General features: G+C 37.0%; 1 protein-coding gene across 1 annotated transcript; it reads left to right on the top strand.

Moving 5' to 3' along the window:
* Window positions 1–524: 524 nt before the first annotated feature.
* On the top strand, window positions 525–13,196 carry LOC129432501 (scavenger receptor cysteine-rich domain-containing protein DMBT1-like). The gene is made up of 6 exons (XM_073865513.1): window positions 525–1,347; window positions 1,419–1,727; window positions 5,200–5,508; window positions 5,588–6,304; window positions 12,276–12,984; window positions 13,102–13,196. Exons 1-5 carry the CDS (start codon window positions 942–944, stop codon window positions 12,593–12,595), a joined length of 2,061 nt encoding a protein of 686 aa, XP_073721614.1. The 5' UTR covers window positions 525–941; the 3' UTR covers window positions 12,596–12,984; window positions 13,102–13,196.
* The last annotated feature ends 4,426 nt before the right edge of the window (window positions 13,197–17,622 follow it).

Below are 17,622 nucleotides of genomic sequence, written 5' to 3' on the forward strand. Positions count from 1 at the left end.
TGGAGCCAAGCGCGAGCGCAGTGGAGCGCAGTGGAGCTCAGCTTGCGCTCACGCTGCGGTCGAAGTTAAATAGTTTTGCGCATAGTTTGTGGTCTTTTGGACTTTATACGGGAAATGAGCTGACAGTCTGTACTAGTTGTATGAGTGTGTGCTTGCTGTATTTGTTATTTTAATGTCTTGTTTTTGCAAGTTATTATTGCTATTGCGTGCCCCCCGTTGGAAGCCGAGTGCCCCCCTGTTAGTTATGGTCTGGCGCCGGCTCTGCACATCACTCTCCTGCGTCATGCACGCGGCCGTTTCTAAATGCGAAGGCTGCAACCCAGGTTGCATGCGCGCTGCACGTTATCAAGCTTGGTTTATTTAAGTTAAATAAACATTTCATTTGCAAGTTATAAGCATAATATATCAATTAACCGTTAACTAAGAATAATAGGGTTCCTCTAGTGGTGCGGGGCCCTATGCAAATTGCGTAATTTGCGTATAAGAAAGACTGGCACTGGTCACAGCAGTAGGCAGAGCAAATATAACGTCTATAATCCCTCCCACTCAGAAGTGATACTAAACTCAATGGAAAAGCTAACCAAGCCAAAGTGAAGTGAGTTGACCAAACCAGGCTGTGGGGTACTATGCAATGGAAAAGCGCTGATTACAATTGCACATGTAAACGCACCTAGTTAGAAAATAATTGAAAATATGTACTGTACCCCAGCTGTCACTGCGGCAAAACCTTTTAAAAATGCCCTAATGTGTAAGAGTAGGTACACACATTTGGTACCAATATGTAACTACAATGTATCTTTGAGATACTAATATGCACTCTTTTGTACCAATATGATGTACTAACATGAACTTTTTAGGTGCAAAGCTGTACTTTATGAAAGGGTACAGCCGCAGTGACTGCTGGGGTACATATTTTGACCATTTTGTTTTTTTGACAGTGTATGAGTAGGATTATAAAGCGCAATGTAGGAGGATCCATGACTGTGTTTGACATTATGTTTTGTGAATACACAGATTTTAGAAATGGACCTCAAGTCGAAGCTACTGTGAGGTTGGTGAATGGTATCAATGCTTGTTCTGGACGTGTGGAGGTTCTCTATAATGGGACATGGGGAACGGTTTGTGATTATGGATGGGATCTAAGAGAAGCTGCAGTGGTGTGTTATGAGGCTGGCTGTGGGGCTGGTATAGCAGCATACACTGCTGCTCACTTTGGACAAGGTTCAGGACAAATATGGCGAAATAATGTGGATTGTTTAGGCACTGAATCCTCTCTGATGAACTGTAAATGGCTGAAACAGTCTTGTACGCATCAAAATGATGCGGGAGTCACTTGTCAAGCTGGACGTAAGTTAAATAAATTATATATTTAAAATACGTTTAGGTTAAGTAAATAAATAATATATCCTGTTTGTTAGCTTCTGTTAGGTTAGTGAATGGCTTCAACCCTTGTTCTGGACGAGTGGAGGTTCTTCATAATGGAACATGGGGAACAGTGTGTGACAACGGCTGGGATCTATTAGATGCTGCAGTGGTGTGTAAAGAAGTGGGCTGTGGAGATGCGATAGAGGCAAAGATTGGTGCTTATTTTGAACAAGGCTCAGGACAAATTTGGATGGATGCTGCACAATGTACTGGGAGTGAGGCCTTATTGGAGAGCTGTGCATCAACAAAATGGGGAATACAAAGCTGTGACCATTCAAAAGATGCTGGAGTCGTCTGTACATGTAAGTTAAAGAGTATGGGTGTGCCGTGGAATACGTTTTTGTATCTTTATCTGTAACTAGTGCTGGGCAAAGATTAATCACGATTAATCGCATACAAAATAAAAGTGATTTTCGCATAATATATGTGAGTGTACTGTGTCTAATTATTATGTTTATTTAACCACACACACATTCATATATTCATTTCAGAATTGTTTTATTTATATATATATATTTTTTATTTATATTTAATATAGATTATATAAAAATATAAATAAATATATATAAACATGTAAATGTTTCTTAAATACATACATGAATGTGTGTGTATATATTTATACATAATAATTAGACACAGCACACACTCATATATTATACCAATAATCACTTTTATTTTGTATGCGATTAATCGCGATTAATTTATGCCCAGCACTATCTGTAACAATCGCAAAGTTATTTGTATCTGTCTTGTTTTTTCTGTTGGAACTGGAAGTGGGTGTGGCTTAAAACAGAAGTTTGTGAAAAGGCCATTTAGCTTTTTGATAGAATTATAATTTTACATCACTTTATTTATTCTGTCTGTTAGCGCAGTTAACATATGTATTGACATTCTACTATTGACTTTACAGTTAGATTTTGCAGCTCCATACTGAAAAAAATCTCAACACTAACGTTCATTAACAATCCCAAAACAATTAGTTGTTCCTTAAAATATTTTTTGTCTAATAAAGGCTTAAATGTATAGGGGTGCTTTTCCAGACAGTGCTTATCCTAGTCCAGACTAAAATGCATGTTTGAGCTTCTGTAATTTAAAAACATCTTGCACTGACACATCTTTATATGTGACCAGTCACGGAAAGTAGGGACACAAGTCGAATCTGAATATTCACAGATTCTGAAAGTGCAGTTTCTAAGCTTTCCAGCGATGTGTAATGCGGCTTTCACATAGGATGCGGTGTGCGCTGTGCTGCGCTATGAAACCCATTCATTTCAATGGCTTGCGTCGCGCGAGGGCGGTTTTTTGTTGCGCCGAGCAAAGCGCGAGCGCAGCGGAGTGCAGCCTGCGCTCACGCCGGGGTCAAAGTTCAAAATAGTTTAACTTTTGCGCTGCGCTCTGTGACGATTACCCGCGCGGCCAATAGAAACGGGGCATCCAAACAAGCAAAATGGACGAAAGCTTATACTCGGGATTCTCAGGGCTTTATAATAAAAGTTTATGCTCCTACAGAGACATCGTAAGGAAAGCCGTCTCATGGAAACACGTAGCAATTCAAGTTGGCATGTCAGGTGTGTTTTAAGTCAAGCAGCTTGTTGTAGGTATGTTTAAAGTTACGTGAAATGGAGACGAGCAACATCAGTCTCTGTATTCCTCGTCGACTATTTAACGCAAATATAAACACTGTAGTAATTTATTGAAAACCCCGCCTACTTTGGTCTGGCCATCAGAGCACAAATCACTTGGCTGCGCCGAACCCAGCGGCGAGCGCAGCGCACACCGCATCCTATGTGAAAGCCGCATAACACATGGAAATCTGATGGAATTTGGAGAAGTTGTTGCCATTTGAATGTAGGAACTCAGAAAAACTCAACTGAGAAAATGGAGACTGAAAGTTACACTTTTTCCTGCTGGGGAGACAATAGGGCTCATTTACATCTCATTTAGCTAAGCCATACCCCCTGTAAAGCTGTTTTGAGATACAGATGTTCTAGCATCATATGTAGTATTTAGTGACAGAAGTCCGAATGACAACATGCAAAAATAACCATGACTTTTTACCTTTGTGTTGATCACAAGTCGAATCCAGTCTATTGTTTTTATCAGATTTCGTATGTACGTCTAGCAATAGAATATAATATACAATCTGAAGACTATTTACATCGTAACACTTTACGTTCTGGTAAACACATGAACCCGCCTTCAAAGTTTGTATTTAAAAGTAGGGAGGTAGTATAATAGATAATCCAAACAGCGGCGTCGAAAACGTGACGTCCTTTAGGGATGTAACAAATCGCTCACTCATTCCTCCATCAGCCAATGACTTCATGGAAAAAATTGATAGACAAAACATGCAGCCAATTAAATAACGAATTTAACGATCTCTGTGTGACTTTTTTGTGTGTGTTTGACTTCATGCTGCCCTGCAAGAACTGAGAGACAGATGACGTCAAAGTTCCGCGAGAGTACTTTTAAACTACTCCGTAAGATTTCTTGAAGAGCTCTCGCAGTACTTTGACGTCATCCGACTGCGGCGCCACATAAAGTCATAATTCTTGCTATTTTTGGACCAAAATTTATTTTCGATGCTTCAACACATTCTAACTGACCCAACGATATCACATGGACTACTTTGATGATGTTTTTAAAACCTTTTTTGGACATTGAAACCATACATAGATTTTCAATGGAGGGACAGAAAACTCTCAGACTAAATCTAACATTAAAACATCTTAAACTGCATTCTGAAGATGAACGGAGGTCTTCCGAGTTTAGAACGACATAAGGGTAAGCCATTAATGACATTATTTTCATTTTTGGGCGAACTATCCCTATTTAGTAGTCACGCTGTTCTCTTTGGGGGCGGGGGCAAAAACAAAAGCCGCTTATCCAGTATGTAAATACACAGACAATGACGCCCCCGCTGCACGCTAGAATCTCCGGAAAAACAAGCCGATTTCAACAGCAAATTGTACGCTTTTAAATATACAAAAACTGCCATCGTAAACACTGAGACGTTTTTTCGTGATCTCAACTAACAGATTCTGCAAAAAAATGAAAATCACAAATTTGGAAAAAAAAAATTTTCTCATTATCTCGAATTGTGCTGCCGACTTGTGTCACTGGTTTCCGTGACGGGTCACATATATGAGTACCATTGTTTTGTCTCAAGACACCAATAATGTATTTTGTAAGATTTGTTTGTAATAACGACTTAAATGTCCTAATATATCTAATGCCTAGTCCTGGATTAACCTAAACCCTGTCAGAGCAGAGCAAAACATAATTTTTTATGACGCTTCCAAATAGGGTAAAAAGACCATTTTATTCAAAGGACAAATCTTAAGGTTGTAAGTGGACATTTAAAAACTTTTCTGGATAATTTTGCACTTAGTTACATACCTTATATGTAAATATCAAAAAACAATTAAACTGATTATTTCAATGCATTTTTTGCATCTTTAAATAAATAATGTACATATATGCATATGCATATCATGAAAGTATATCTAATATCCCCTAAATATTAAAATGTCAGTCTCAGGCTTGGCATCAAGCCGAACTGAGTTTGAGACCCCTGTTATAAAGATTTAGTTCACCCATAAAGGAATAGTCAATTTTTGTTCCAAACCTTTGCCATATTCCTTCATGAAGTAGAACAAAATGTATGAATTCTCTTTAATCCTTGCAATACATTGAAAGAGAATGAAAGGTGTCTCTTTGATTAAAGTTATTAAATGTTTTCATTCACATTTCTATTGACTTTTTTATTTTCAGTACCTGTTAGGTTGGTGAATGGTGACAACTCATGTTCGGGACGTGTGGAGGTTCTCCATAATGGGATATGGGGAACAGTGTGTGATGATTACTGGGATATAATAGATGGTGGAATACTGTGCAGAGAGCTGGGCTGTGGAAATGCTATAGTGGAAAAGACTGATGCATTTTTTGGTGAAGGTTTAGGACCAATATTGATGGATAATGTAAATTGTATTGTTAGTGACTCTAAACTAACCAAATGTCAAACAAATGGATGGGGCATAAGCAACTGTGAGCATTATGAAGACGCTGGAGTCATCTGCCAACGTAAGCTATACATTTAAATACATATTGCACTAGTCTACCTCATTTTATTTACTTCTTTTTTTTTCATTTGTAACATTAGCTCTTGTGAGGTTGGTGAATGGCCCTTTCAATGGGAGAGTGGAGGTTTATCATGATGGAGACTGGGGAACAGTATGTGATGATGGCTGGGATCTGGCAGACGCTTCGGCGGTGTGCAGAGAGCTGGGCTTTTGGAATGCTACGGCCATAAAAACTAGCTCTTTCTTTGGCCAAGGTTCAGGGCCAGTATGGGTCAGTAATGCACAATGCACTGGAGATGAGGCCAGTTTAAAGAGCTGTCCATCAATGGTATGGCAGTCCCAGAACTGCAGTCATGACAGAGATGTTGGAATCGTTTGCAGAGGCAGGTCAAAAACAATTCACGGATGCAGCGTTGAATCCATAATGTATAAAGTAATCATATGTGGATTATACATAGTAAATCATTGTTCCTCTTTGTCTTTTAATGGTGACCTAGCGGCCCAGTTAATTGGTGGTGAATGTTTTGGAAGAGTGGAGGTTTTTCATCATGGCCAGTGGGGAGGAGTGTGCACAGATAACTGGGACTCCACAGATGCCTCGGTGGTGTGCAAAGAGCTGGGATGTCCAACCAATGGTGAAGCAAAGAAATGGTCCTATTTCGGATCGGGTTTGGGACCCATATGGATACAAAACACTGCATGTACGGGGACAGAATCATCCTTAAAGCAATGCAATTTTAATAACTGGGGAACAGATTTCTGCAACCTTGGACCGGATGCTGGAGTCATCTGTCGAGGTAGGATCAATTCGGTCTTTGAGAATGAATTGTAAAATCTTATATATAGCTTGGTAAGCTTCAAATAGTCTTTATTCTATCTTAGGTTTTGGGGGGGGGTTAGTGAAAAAGATTAAAACTTTGACTTAAAGAGGCGGTTTCCCAGACAGGAATTAGACTAGTCTTAGATTAAAATAAATATAATCGCAATGACATATCTTAAAATACATCAGTGCCCTTTGTTTTGCCTAAAAATGCACACAAGTAATGTTTTTAGTAAGGCATGTTTGTTAGTTATATTTAGTTATTAGTTATATTGTTAGTCAAACTAGTTATATTTTCTAATTAAACTAAGGTTTAGTCCTGGTTTAATTCAATTCAATTTAATTTTATTTATATAGCGCTTTTCACAAGTGTTAATTGTTGCAAAGCAGCTTTACATGAGAAGATGTAGAGGAGAACACAGAAAATCAATAGATAATATAAGAAATAGAATATAGCGGCTAAGGTTAAACCGTGCAAGCGAGCACATTAATAATGTAGCTTATACAGTAAAGTGCTAAGTTAAGCCAAAGTTGGCTTATACAAAGTTAAGCTAATACATGTCCGGGAAACCACCCCAAAGAGTATGTAAAGCGGGGGTCTTCAGCGTTTTTCGGGGCGGGGACCCCTTAGATGAGAAAGGCATGGAGCAGGGACCTGGGCTTTCAGTTTATAAAGATGACTGATCATGGTGAATGGCACAAAGTAGCAATGCAATATCCACACCTCGCCGCATGTTTGTAGTATGTTTTACTAAATTCATCAAGAAGAAGCAACGGAAGCGTTTGATATTTTGAGCTTTCAGCCTTTGTTCTCAGTGGTTCTCAACGTTATTTCTGAAGGCTTACAGCTCTGCACATGTTTAAAGCCCGGGATACACTGCACGATTATTGGCTGTCCCAGACGAAAGATTGCCAATGTGATCGTGGCTCTTCATCTGTGGTCCTATGTCTTACAATGAGAGAGGTTCAAAGACAGACGTTTTCCAGGTCTTGCGTTACGATACATGTCGCACAGTGTGATAAGGTAATGATCTTATAGGAGGGCAAAAATCGTGCAGTGTATCCCAGGCTTTATGGCTGTTTCTCAATTCCAAGAACGCAACGAATGGACTTGCGTTCTCGTGGAGATCGGTCTTGCCAGGTGACCTTTGAAGAACGAACTCAGAATGTCGCAAGAACACAGAATGCACTTGTGAGAATTGAGATGTGTGCGATTTTCCTGCTTCCTCGATATCAAGAACACATCTGAATATTTTCATGCGTCCTCTGTACTTGCGTTCTTGAGAATTGGAATTTAACTTTGACGGTTAATGATGATGTAGAGCGAGGCCAAAATGCGTGTGCATACGTTGCCACGTCATCATTGTGTACAAACAGTAAAAGGGTCTATATGACCCCAAAATTGAAAGCATAATTTTAAGAAATATTTACATTTTCATAATACAAATATTATATCATTTTTTGTTTGTTTACTTCTTATCTATACAATAATAATAATAATAATTTGTTACATTTATATAGCGCTTTTTCAGTACTCAAAGGGCTTTACATATGAATGGGGGAATCTCCTCAACCACCACCAATGGTGGTTAAATACAATAAAGCTGTATTTACTTTTGTACCCATTTACCACAAAAATCCTCAATTACACCATTAGCTTGCATGTGAAATATAGATTTTATAAATATAAAAAAATTACTTAAGGCATTATACATTTTCAATTGTTTCTCAATATTGATCTAGGTGTTAAGTGTAGAATTCCACTTTTTGCTGGTTAGAGATAAACCTAAAGGAATTACTGTTTAATATACTATTCGCACGGAATTAGTATTATCTAGGGGCCTGTGTGATTTAGAAATTACATTATACGTCTGAGTTTCGTGTGGCCGGTTCGCACGGGATAAGCAAAGCCTGTGATTTCACTTAAATTTACTGACTTATCTCCCAGATATATTGTTGAGGCTTTGCATAACACTATTTACGCAACACCGCGACACGCTGTAAAAGGTACCTAACCAAATCATATTTCCTTAAATCATACATTGAGTGAACGTGTGGGGAAAAAAGTGAAACAGAATTAGCGTCATCTAGATACAGTTTTAAAGATTTAAAATTACTTTTTATCTAACTGATCAACACAAATGCATAAGTCATCAAAAAATAACTGATTGTTTACCAGCATTAAATAAAACCCTTTAAAGGTTTTTTCTTTGTGTATCAACATTGTCTGCTCCGATGGCTGTATTATTAACTGACTGAACATTTGACTCTCGCCTGGGCATTAGATATGCAAGTGTTTCATCAAACAAATCTGCGTGAAACATAAACACAATGATCATCTGCCGACCCGACTGTTTCAGCACGTCCTCTACGGAGAGTTTAATAACGGCTTTTCATTCGCTCTGCGTGAGCTTTTGTTCTGTACCTTTTTACTTAAATGTAGCCTAATTCAACATATTTTCGACCAAGGAACACACAGGATATAATATAAGTTATTATGGATAGCAGTTTGTTCTAAAATGATGAAAAAAGCCAAATGACTAAAAATGATCTCTCCAACTTAATTTCATGCTTTATAGATACAAGTTAATTTATCTACTAATATATTATTGAAAATGTCCTACATTAATATGTATTGCCTTGTGTATTGCATTAGTTTTGTACATATATACATGCACAAATACTGCATCATTTTAATTTCTTTAAGACACTGCTCTGTATTGACACGTGCTTTTTAAATTAGCACTTAACAAGCCTAAAAAGTTCTTCGATTTATTATTATTATTATTAATATTATTATTTAGATGTAGTATAGCTTGTGTTAATCTTTTTCTCATAGGGGAAAGACATGTAGCACCCTGCGTTCTACCTCATTGAACCTCGTTCAGGACTTAAATAATAATTTTATTTATTTTAATAAACACGGGTTAGGTAACGCGCTAGTGAGCCACGCAAAATCACCACAAGGGAAATTCCTTTACTACGAAAGCCATAGCTTCACCTAACTTTAGAGATCGCAAATATTGACAGTTCTGCATATGTTTAATATCAATCATCAAGATAGACGAGAGGACGTTTGAAATCTGAAATATAGGTACTAATAAAGCCCTCAAGTTTCACCATGAAAGCAAAAAAAAAAATCGGAGGAATGGGTCTCTGTATGTGCGCTTCATAGCTGCGGTGTCAGAGGCGCAGAAACTGAGAAAAAAGAAATAAAAAAGACGCACAGGTAACAAATGCTGGCCAAATTACAAAGATGCCAATTCGCACGGGACTAAAATTATCAGAGGAACTTCGGTGTTCGGCGAAATATGGTAGGTGATTTGCAGAGGAATTTTTACTTTACAAATTACAGGCATTGCCAATTCGCATGGGATTAAGATCACAGACAACCTCCACAATTATTACAAATCACTAGAGGTCACGAGGTAATACTAATCCTGTGCAAATAGGGCTTGAGAAAGAAATAGATTTGAACAGCAGAGGGCAATAGAAAGGCATTCATTTTACTGGATATGGCCAACTGCTCACATCACTACTTTAGTGATACATTTTGTGAATGTATGTATATATAAACATTAAAATGACATTAAAAATAAATATTATTTCAAATAGTAGACATTTTTGTAGTTTTTGATCCATTTGAAATGTCTGTTTTTACAAAATGCCACAGAAATTTGACTGAATGTAAGTGTGCGTGCATGCGTGCGTGTGTGCGTGCGTGTGTGTGTGTGTGTGACTATGTCTTTCTGATTGTGTCTCTGTCTTTATGTGTGTGTGTAAGTGTTTGTGTGTGTGAGCATGTGTTTTCTACATTGCATTTAGGCACACGTACCAGGCCTTTACTTCTTTGTAAAAATTTTCAGATTTATGCTGGATTTATTGATTTTTTTATTGAAAAAATACTTTTTATTTTCAAGATCACATTAATAAAATACCTTCAGAACAACCAAATCTGCCCAGTTTTTTTGTGTATGTATAGATAGATAATCTAGGTAAAGTTAAAATTTTTATTTCTCTGAGATGAAGGGAACCACTTATTTAACTAATGAAATGTTGATTGGGGTCATATAGACCCCAAGGATCAATTGAGAGTTAACCCTATAACTGTCACTCCACCCTTTTGAGTGGGGGGGTGGGTGAAAAGTTGATTTGCACATTCAAATGAATTTAACTCTGGCAATTTTGGGGCTAGAAGCCTAATCTTGGTCTTGTTTTAAAGAAGACAATTTAAGGTTTTTCACTGAAGTGTCTGGAGGTGAAAAATTAAACAGAAAAAATGTTAGAGCAGTTTAAATTTGTTTTTAATAATTAAAAATAATGCAGTATTCATTTCATAAATACAATTATAAAAATGTAAATGTTTCACAAAAGTAATAATGTAAACATGAAGCCATAAGTCTCAAGTAGTTGTGATCCAAATTTCAAGTTAAAATCACAAAAAATTTGTCGTTTTACCAACAAAGGCCAGTAGGTGTCAACGGTTTGCTGCATACTCTTGTCACAAATTATCATATTACTCCCACTGCATTATTATTACTGCTAAAAAAAATTAAAATATGAAAACTACATTCTTAGAACTTTCCAATGATATATAGTTTGTCAACATTTTTGAAGATTTATTCTAGGATATAGTGTTATGAATATATAAAATTAATATGCATTCTTATGGGAGGGGGGTCATGTAACAAAAAAACTGTCACTACATTATTTCTATCATCAGATGACCTTGAAATATGAAAACTACACTCTTAGACCTTTCAAGCGATATATAGTTTGTCATTATTTTTTAGGTTTAGAGGAGGGGTTCAGTGTTATAAATTGTATAAAAAAGTTGGCAACACCTGTGGGCCCATGAGCTTTTACAAACTGACTGTCACCACATAATTTTATCCTCAAAATGGTGATGATATATGAAAACTAAACTCTTAGAGCTTTCAAACGATATATGGTTTGTCATGATTAGATATGAATTCATATTCAAAAAACTGAAGCAACAGAAGGCGTCTCGTATGCGGAACAGTGACATGTAGCAGGATTATCAATGTTTAGGCGCACTCTTATCATAAATGAATCAATTACTCTCCCTCCATAATTTATTTTTATAAAACACTGAAAATATCTGTATTCTAGAGGCTTAGACTTTTCCAAAGACATATAGTTTGTCATGATTCGATAAACATTTACATTCAAAATATTGAAGTAAATCAGGTGTTCCTCAGGAGGAACGGTGACAGTTAAGGGTTAATATAATCAGTGTGAACAAAAGTGGACCCGGTCTAAGGCATGAAACTCTGAAACCTGAAAATGAGTCCCACCCTGATGCATTTGAACACCGCTGGTAAATCCAGTCATTAATCCTCACTTTGTAAACATTTCCAGGTGGACCAACAAAAACATATGCATTATTTTTGCATACAAAATTGCTCTGTGTGATTATTGTGGAGACAAGACATTTGAAAGATGAATATGAGGCAAAAGTACAGAATGTCACATTTTATTAACATTTGATTATGTTTTTTTTAACACATACGTGCCTTACCAACAAATAACAACAACCTTAAATGCTGACGTACGGTATGTGTTGTCACCAAATGCAAAAGTCAGATTGCAGAAGCAATGGATTAAACTAAAACTACACATTCTCTGCTCTTCATGTGTGAACAATTAATGCATCAGGGCACAACTCATCACTTAACACTTGTCAGACAGTTGTCTCAATACGATCACATTAGATAGAATTTTTAAAATCCAAACGTGTTGTTCTGTTAGGATGATAGATTGTGTATGTTAAAACAGATAAAAAAATAAAATGTTAAAATTAAATTCTGTACATTTGTCTCACTTTTTAGGCGTGGTTTCCTGGACAGGGTTTAAGTCTAGTCGCAGACTAAAATGCATTTTTTTTTTAAATAACCCGAAGAATAACACATGTAACTGTCTTTTAGATATCAGACTGGTAAATGGAGCTAATCGGTGTTCTGTACGAGTGGAGGTTTTATATAATAATCAATGGGGAACCGTCTGTGATGCTGGCTGGGATTTAGCAGATGCTGCAGTGGTGTGTAGTAGCATTGGTTGTGGGACTCCAATAGCAGCAAAGACCGGAGCTTTCTTTGGGCAGGGTTCAGGACCCGTGTGGCTGGATGATGTGAGTTGTTTTGGAAATGAGCCATCAGTGAAAAATTGTCCATCAAAGGCATTAGGAACAAGCAACTGTAGCCATTCAAGAGATGCTGGAGTCGTCTGTCGAGGTAAGGTCAAATGATCATTTATGATTAAAGATCTCCTAATAATACGATACAATATCTGAAAGAGCTTATACATGTGCTGTATATAAAACCAATTTTTTTTCTGCAGTTGTGAATCTGGTTGATGGCTCCAGTCCATGTGATGGTAGAGTTCAGGTTCTATATGATGACTGGGGTGGAGTTTGTCACACTGGCTGGGGTCTGGAAGAAGCTGCAGTTGTGTGTGAAGAGCTGGGCTGTGGTGACACTGGAGAGTTACAGTCATATGTGGGTCCATTTGTTGGGCCCATATGGATGAATAATCTCGCATGTACTGGAAAAGAGTTGACATTACGTAACTGTCCATTTACCGGAAGTGGTGCGACCAGCTGTCTGAACGACCTTTATGCAGGAGTTATATGCATCAGTAAGATCATTTGTAAAAATTTTCAAATATGCTTTATAAATGAGACTTGTAATTTAGTTTTTTATCTGGCGAATAAAATAAGTAAATGATCAATCTTTTTAATGATCAATTTTACAGAACTTGTGAGAAGAGGAGTGGTGAGGATTGTGTTTACTGCTACGACTGGTTTTGACATTAATGACCCAATAAACAGCATGATGCTTCTGGATAAGGTGAGATAAATAAGACATTTGCTGATAAATTTAAAGCAGGAATGGTTTTTAGAGTCAAGAAATAAAGGATTGTGGTTTCACTGTAGGTAATACTTGAGAGCCCTCTGCTGGCTATTCGACTACATTAGCACCAATTTCAAATTACTTAAAATATATGAAGAAAATGGCTAATTTAAGACTAAAAATTAAATGGTTTCCGCATCCAAAAGAAATGTAATTTTTTTTAAATAATTTTGGACAAATTTCTTTTGATATCAAGCAACTCCTACGATCAGTTTAATGTTTTAAAGTCCCCTTGTAGTAGATAATTTTATCCCTTCAAACCTATATTTGACTAATTTAAATGTTTTCCCTGTGAAAATGTTTTTTTCATTAATGATAAAAGAGTAAAATGTGCATCCAAATAATAATTAGGTGCAGGTGTGTTTATCTAATTCTCTTTTTAAAGGTGGGGTGCATGATTTCTGAAAGCCAGTGTTGATATATGAAATCACCTAAACAAACACCCGCCCCACACATATGCAACCCAGGCAACGATGTTGGTTAGTAGACATGCCCCTTACTGCTGATTGGAAGTGTGTTTTGGTACTCGGCCCGGCTCCCTTTTCCAAAGTGTTTTTCAAAAATCATGCACCCCTCCTTTAATATAATTTTTTATGTTTTTGTTTTTAAAAATAGAAAAAGAACAATTCAATTAATAAAGGTCTTTGTTACGAAATGCATTACTTTGTGCCTTAAAATAGCTGGAAATTAATGCTGCCATCATCTTTTATTAGAAAATAGATTATTCCCACTTCTGAAGACATGATTACGAGCTTCTTGTGTTTGAATGCTTTGTTTTTGTTTGAAAGAATGGAGGATGCGTGTGTCTTGAAAATTATTTAAATAATAAATAATAGTTTAAACAAAATGATTTTCAGAGGGTTTTTATTTGCACTTATTAGGCAACTCATGTTTATGCTAACTCTTGCTTCATTTAGTATACATGAATCTATGAATATTCTAATTAGTCCCCTCCCATTTAATTCTCCACTCCAACATCTGCAGAACATAAATTTGCATTACATTTAAAGATTTGTTTGACACACTACTGGAATATGAATTAATATAGAAGTGACCGTGTATTGACCAATGGCTTCTGTTACAATTCTCCCACCCTTTTATTTATTTTATTTTTGTGTTGGGGTGACAATTTTAAAGCTTGCCCAGGTCACCAACAAGCCTGAGATTAAGAACCCTTTATTTTTAAGAGTGCATCTGTTTTAGTTTCTATACTTATATCTCTAAGAAATTTACTGACTGAGATTTCATTGAATTTCACAGATAAAGAAAGTTGTGCAAAGTAAAGGGGATTATAATGTGAACTGGAAAACACAGCCTGATGGACAGATATTCCACGAACAGTTGAACAGCTACAGGGAGCCACAGCCTTGTGAGAGTTGATGCTTACTCTCTCAAAATACGATATATAGGCTATTTGTATGTACAGTATGTAAATGGTAGGTAAAGTTTATGGCAATTATGGGCTTTGATGTAACGGATAGATCCTAACAGAAAGCTGTACATTACACAAAATAAGTGAATCTGATTTAAACATTCCTTAGAATTGATTATATGTACGGTTACTTGTACCTGGTTTTAAGCCAAGTGAACTGCCAGCTATTGGATTTCATTCTAAACTCGCTGCCTTTAAAGTGCCTATATTATGAATTCCCACACAGAATTTCCACACGGAAAAAAATCCATCCATGCTGTTTTGAGTAAGATACAGGTTTCTGAATGTCCTCTGCCTTGAGTCTCAGATTGCACAGTTTCAAAATCAGCTCCGTTGTGACTTAACTAGCCTTGTTGTCACATTCCATTAGAATTTTCCCACCCACCACCCCACTCGCAGGTCTTCACCCAACAGGTAGCTACAGAGCAGTCACTTCACTGACATGCTCTATACTGTTATCATGTCTCACGGAAATAACAGCGCTATTTGGATATTATTGATTATACTCCCGCCTACTTTTAAAAACAAAGTTTTAACGTGTGTTTATGTGTTTACTGGAACCTAAAGTGTAATCTCATATACAGTGTGTTACGATGTAAATAGTCCTCAGATTCATGCGAAATCTGATGTAAACAACAGGCTATATATCTATATTTCACAGATTATATGCTTTTGTGGACAAAAGTGGTCATTGGATGTATTTTATTGGACACGGTTTTCATGGATTATTCACACATCCAAAACAGACTCGATACGCGATCGTTATATCATCACAAAGGTAAGAAGTCACGCTTATATTCTGCATGTTGTAATCTGGACTTCTGCCACAAAATACTACATTTATGATGCTAGAGCATCTGTACCTCAAAACAGAGATCATACACTGATGCTAAACCCGCAGACCTTTTAAACGATGTATAGTATTGTTAATATTATAAATGTTTGTAGACAGTATGCTATATAGATATTGTTAGCAGCATTAAAAAACTGACGTCATCTCGCCCACAAATTGGTGCATGTCGAGGAGGTGAACTTGTATGTGTGTGTTTTAGCAGTCATTTGCCATTGAGAACGAGGTGGCAAACCGCTATGCTAGTTAGTTTGCAGCGTGGTTTCTCCTGCAAAGCCAGTGACCAGCTACCGTACTTTTCGAAAGTTATAAGAAATATTTAACTGCTTTATTTTACAATTCTACATGAACTTACTGACTAAGTAATAGTGTTTCGCCAAACTAACCAAGACCGAGCCTTTCCGACCCAGCTTTTCTGACGAGCCTAACGTATCAGTTACCCCCAAATCATTTTTCCCAAGATACGGCGGAACTCCGGCTAGCTTCTAGCAATTAGCATCGTGTCCACAAGCAGTATACATCCCCCCGGGTCTTAATTTCTGTATTTTGCGAAAATAATGCATTTGAAAATGTTTTATAACGGGAATATGTTAGCGTTGTTCAGGGCAAAACGAGTGTATTGTTGAGACTGCTACATCACAGTTTACTCTGGAATCATTATGTTTCTTCTCCTGGAGTGTACTTATTAGTGATACTTTTTTGCTTGATTTGTCTGTTGGCAATACATAAACCGTTAATAATAATATATATAATATAATAATAATATACAGTTTATGGTCTGTGTTGCCTGCGCGATACCATTGCGCATGCGCACATAGAGACAGAGCTCAGCGCGTCATAACCTGAAAACCACGCCCACCGGGGGGAAAAAAATCCAACCGTCTCCATTGACTTTGTATTGCGAGAGGCCGCCTCCTTGTCATTTCTGGCTTATAACAAAAAACTGAATAATGCCTAAAAGCTGCTGTGTGACAATATGTACAGCTTACAAGCCAAAGAACCCAGAAATAAGTTTTTATAAGCTGTCGAGCCGTAAAACCCAGCTTTTAAGGAGAATAAAGTGGATCGCCGACTACGTTTCCCCCTATTGGACGCAGTTTTACTAATAGGAGTACTATGAAAAGTTGCCTGTTTCCATTTCTGTGTCTTTAAACGCTCATTTTTTTGAAGTTGAAAGCTTATAAAAACGTTTTTGTTTTTTTTGGGTTGTTAGCTGTACACCTTGTCACACAGCAGCTTTTAGGTATTAATCTGTTTTTAAGTTTAATCTGTAAATACGTTTTTATAAGCTGTCGACCCCAAAAAATGAGCGTTTAAAGACACAGAAATGGATACAGGCAACTTTTCATAATAATACTATTAGTAGAACTGCGTCCAATAGGGGGAAACGTAGTCGGCGATCCACTTTATTCTCCTTAAAGGCTGGGTTTTACGGCTCGACAGCTTATAAAAACTTATTTCTGGGTTCTTTGGCTTGTTAGCTGTACATATTGTCACACAGCAGCTTTTAGGCATTATTCAGTTTTTTGTTATAAGCCAGAAATGACAAGGAGGCGGCTTCTCGCAATACAAAGTCAATGGAGACGGTTGGATTGCTTTCCCCCCCGGTGGGCGTGGTTTTCAAATTTGCATAACTGCGCTCTGTCTCTATGATGTTAGTAGTGGGGCGTGGCCAAAGGAGCAGCAGCTCATAAATATGTAATGACCACCTCAAAACGGCACAATCTGAAATGCACTGAAACAGAGGCTACTAGAGATGGGTAACAATCTTTTCCTACAAGCTATTTTGAGCAAACAACTTTTGAAACAAGTTTTATGGAGCTCATACACCTATTTAACTTGTGGAAAAGCAGTCATAAGATGGGCACTTTAAAAAGATGCTGAGTCATGAGCGAACAAAAGCAGAGCACTTTCCCCTTAAATTCAACCATCAATTTTCAAACTTTTTGAAGAACGAATTATGTTTGAACAAATTAATTTATGCTAGGCATGATTTTTTTTATAATTAGTTTTCAATTATAAATTTAGTATTACACTATTGATGCTGTTAAAGCTACGCCAGTATGTTGAAGACATCACCG

Source organism: Misgurnus anguillicaudatus, chromosome 1 (assembly GCF_027580225.2).
Source record: "Misgurnus anguillicaudatus chromosome 1, ASM2758022v2, whole genome shotgun sequence".
Taxonomy (NCBI): Eukaryota; Metazoa; Chordata; class Actinopteri; order Cypriniformes; family Cobitidae; genus Misgurnus; species Misgurnus anguillicaudatus.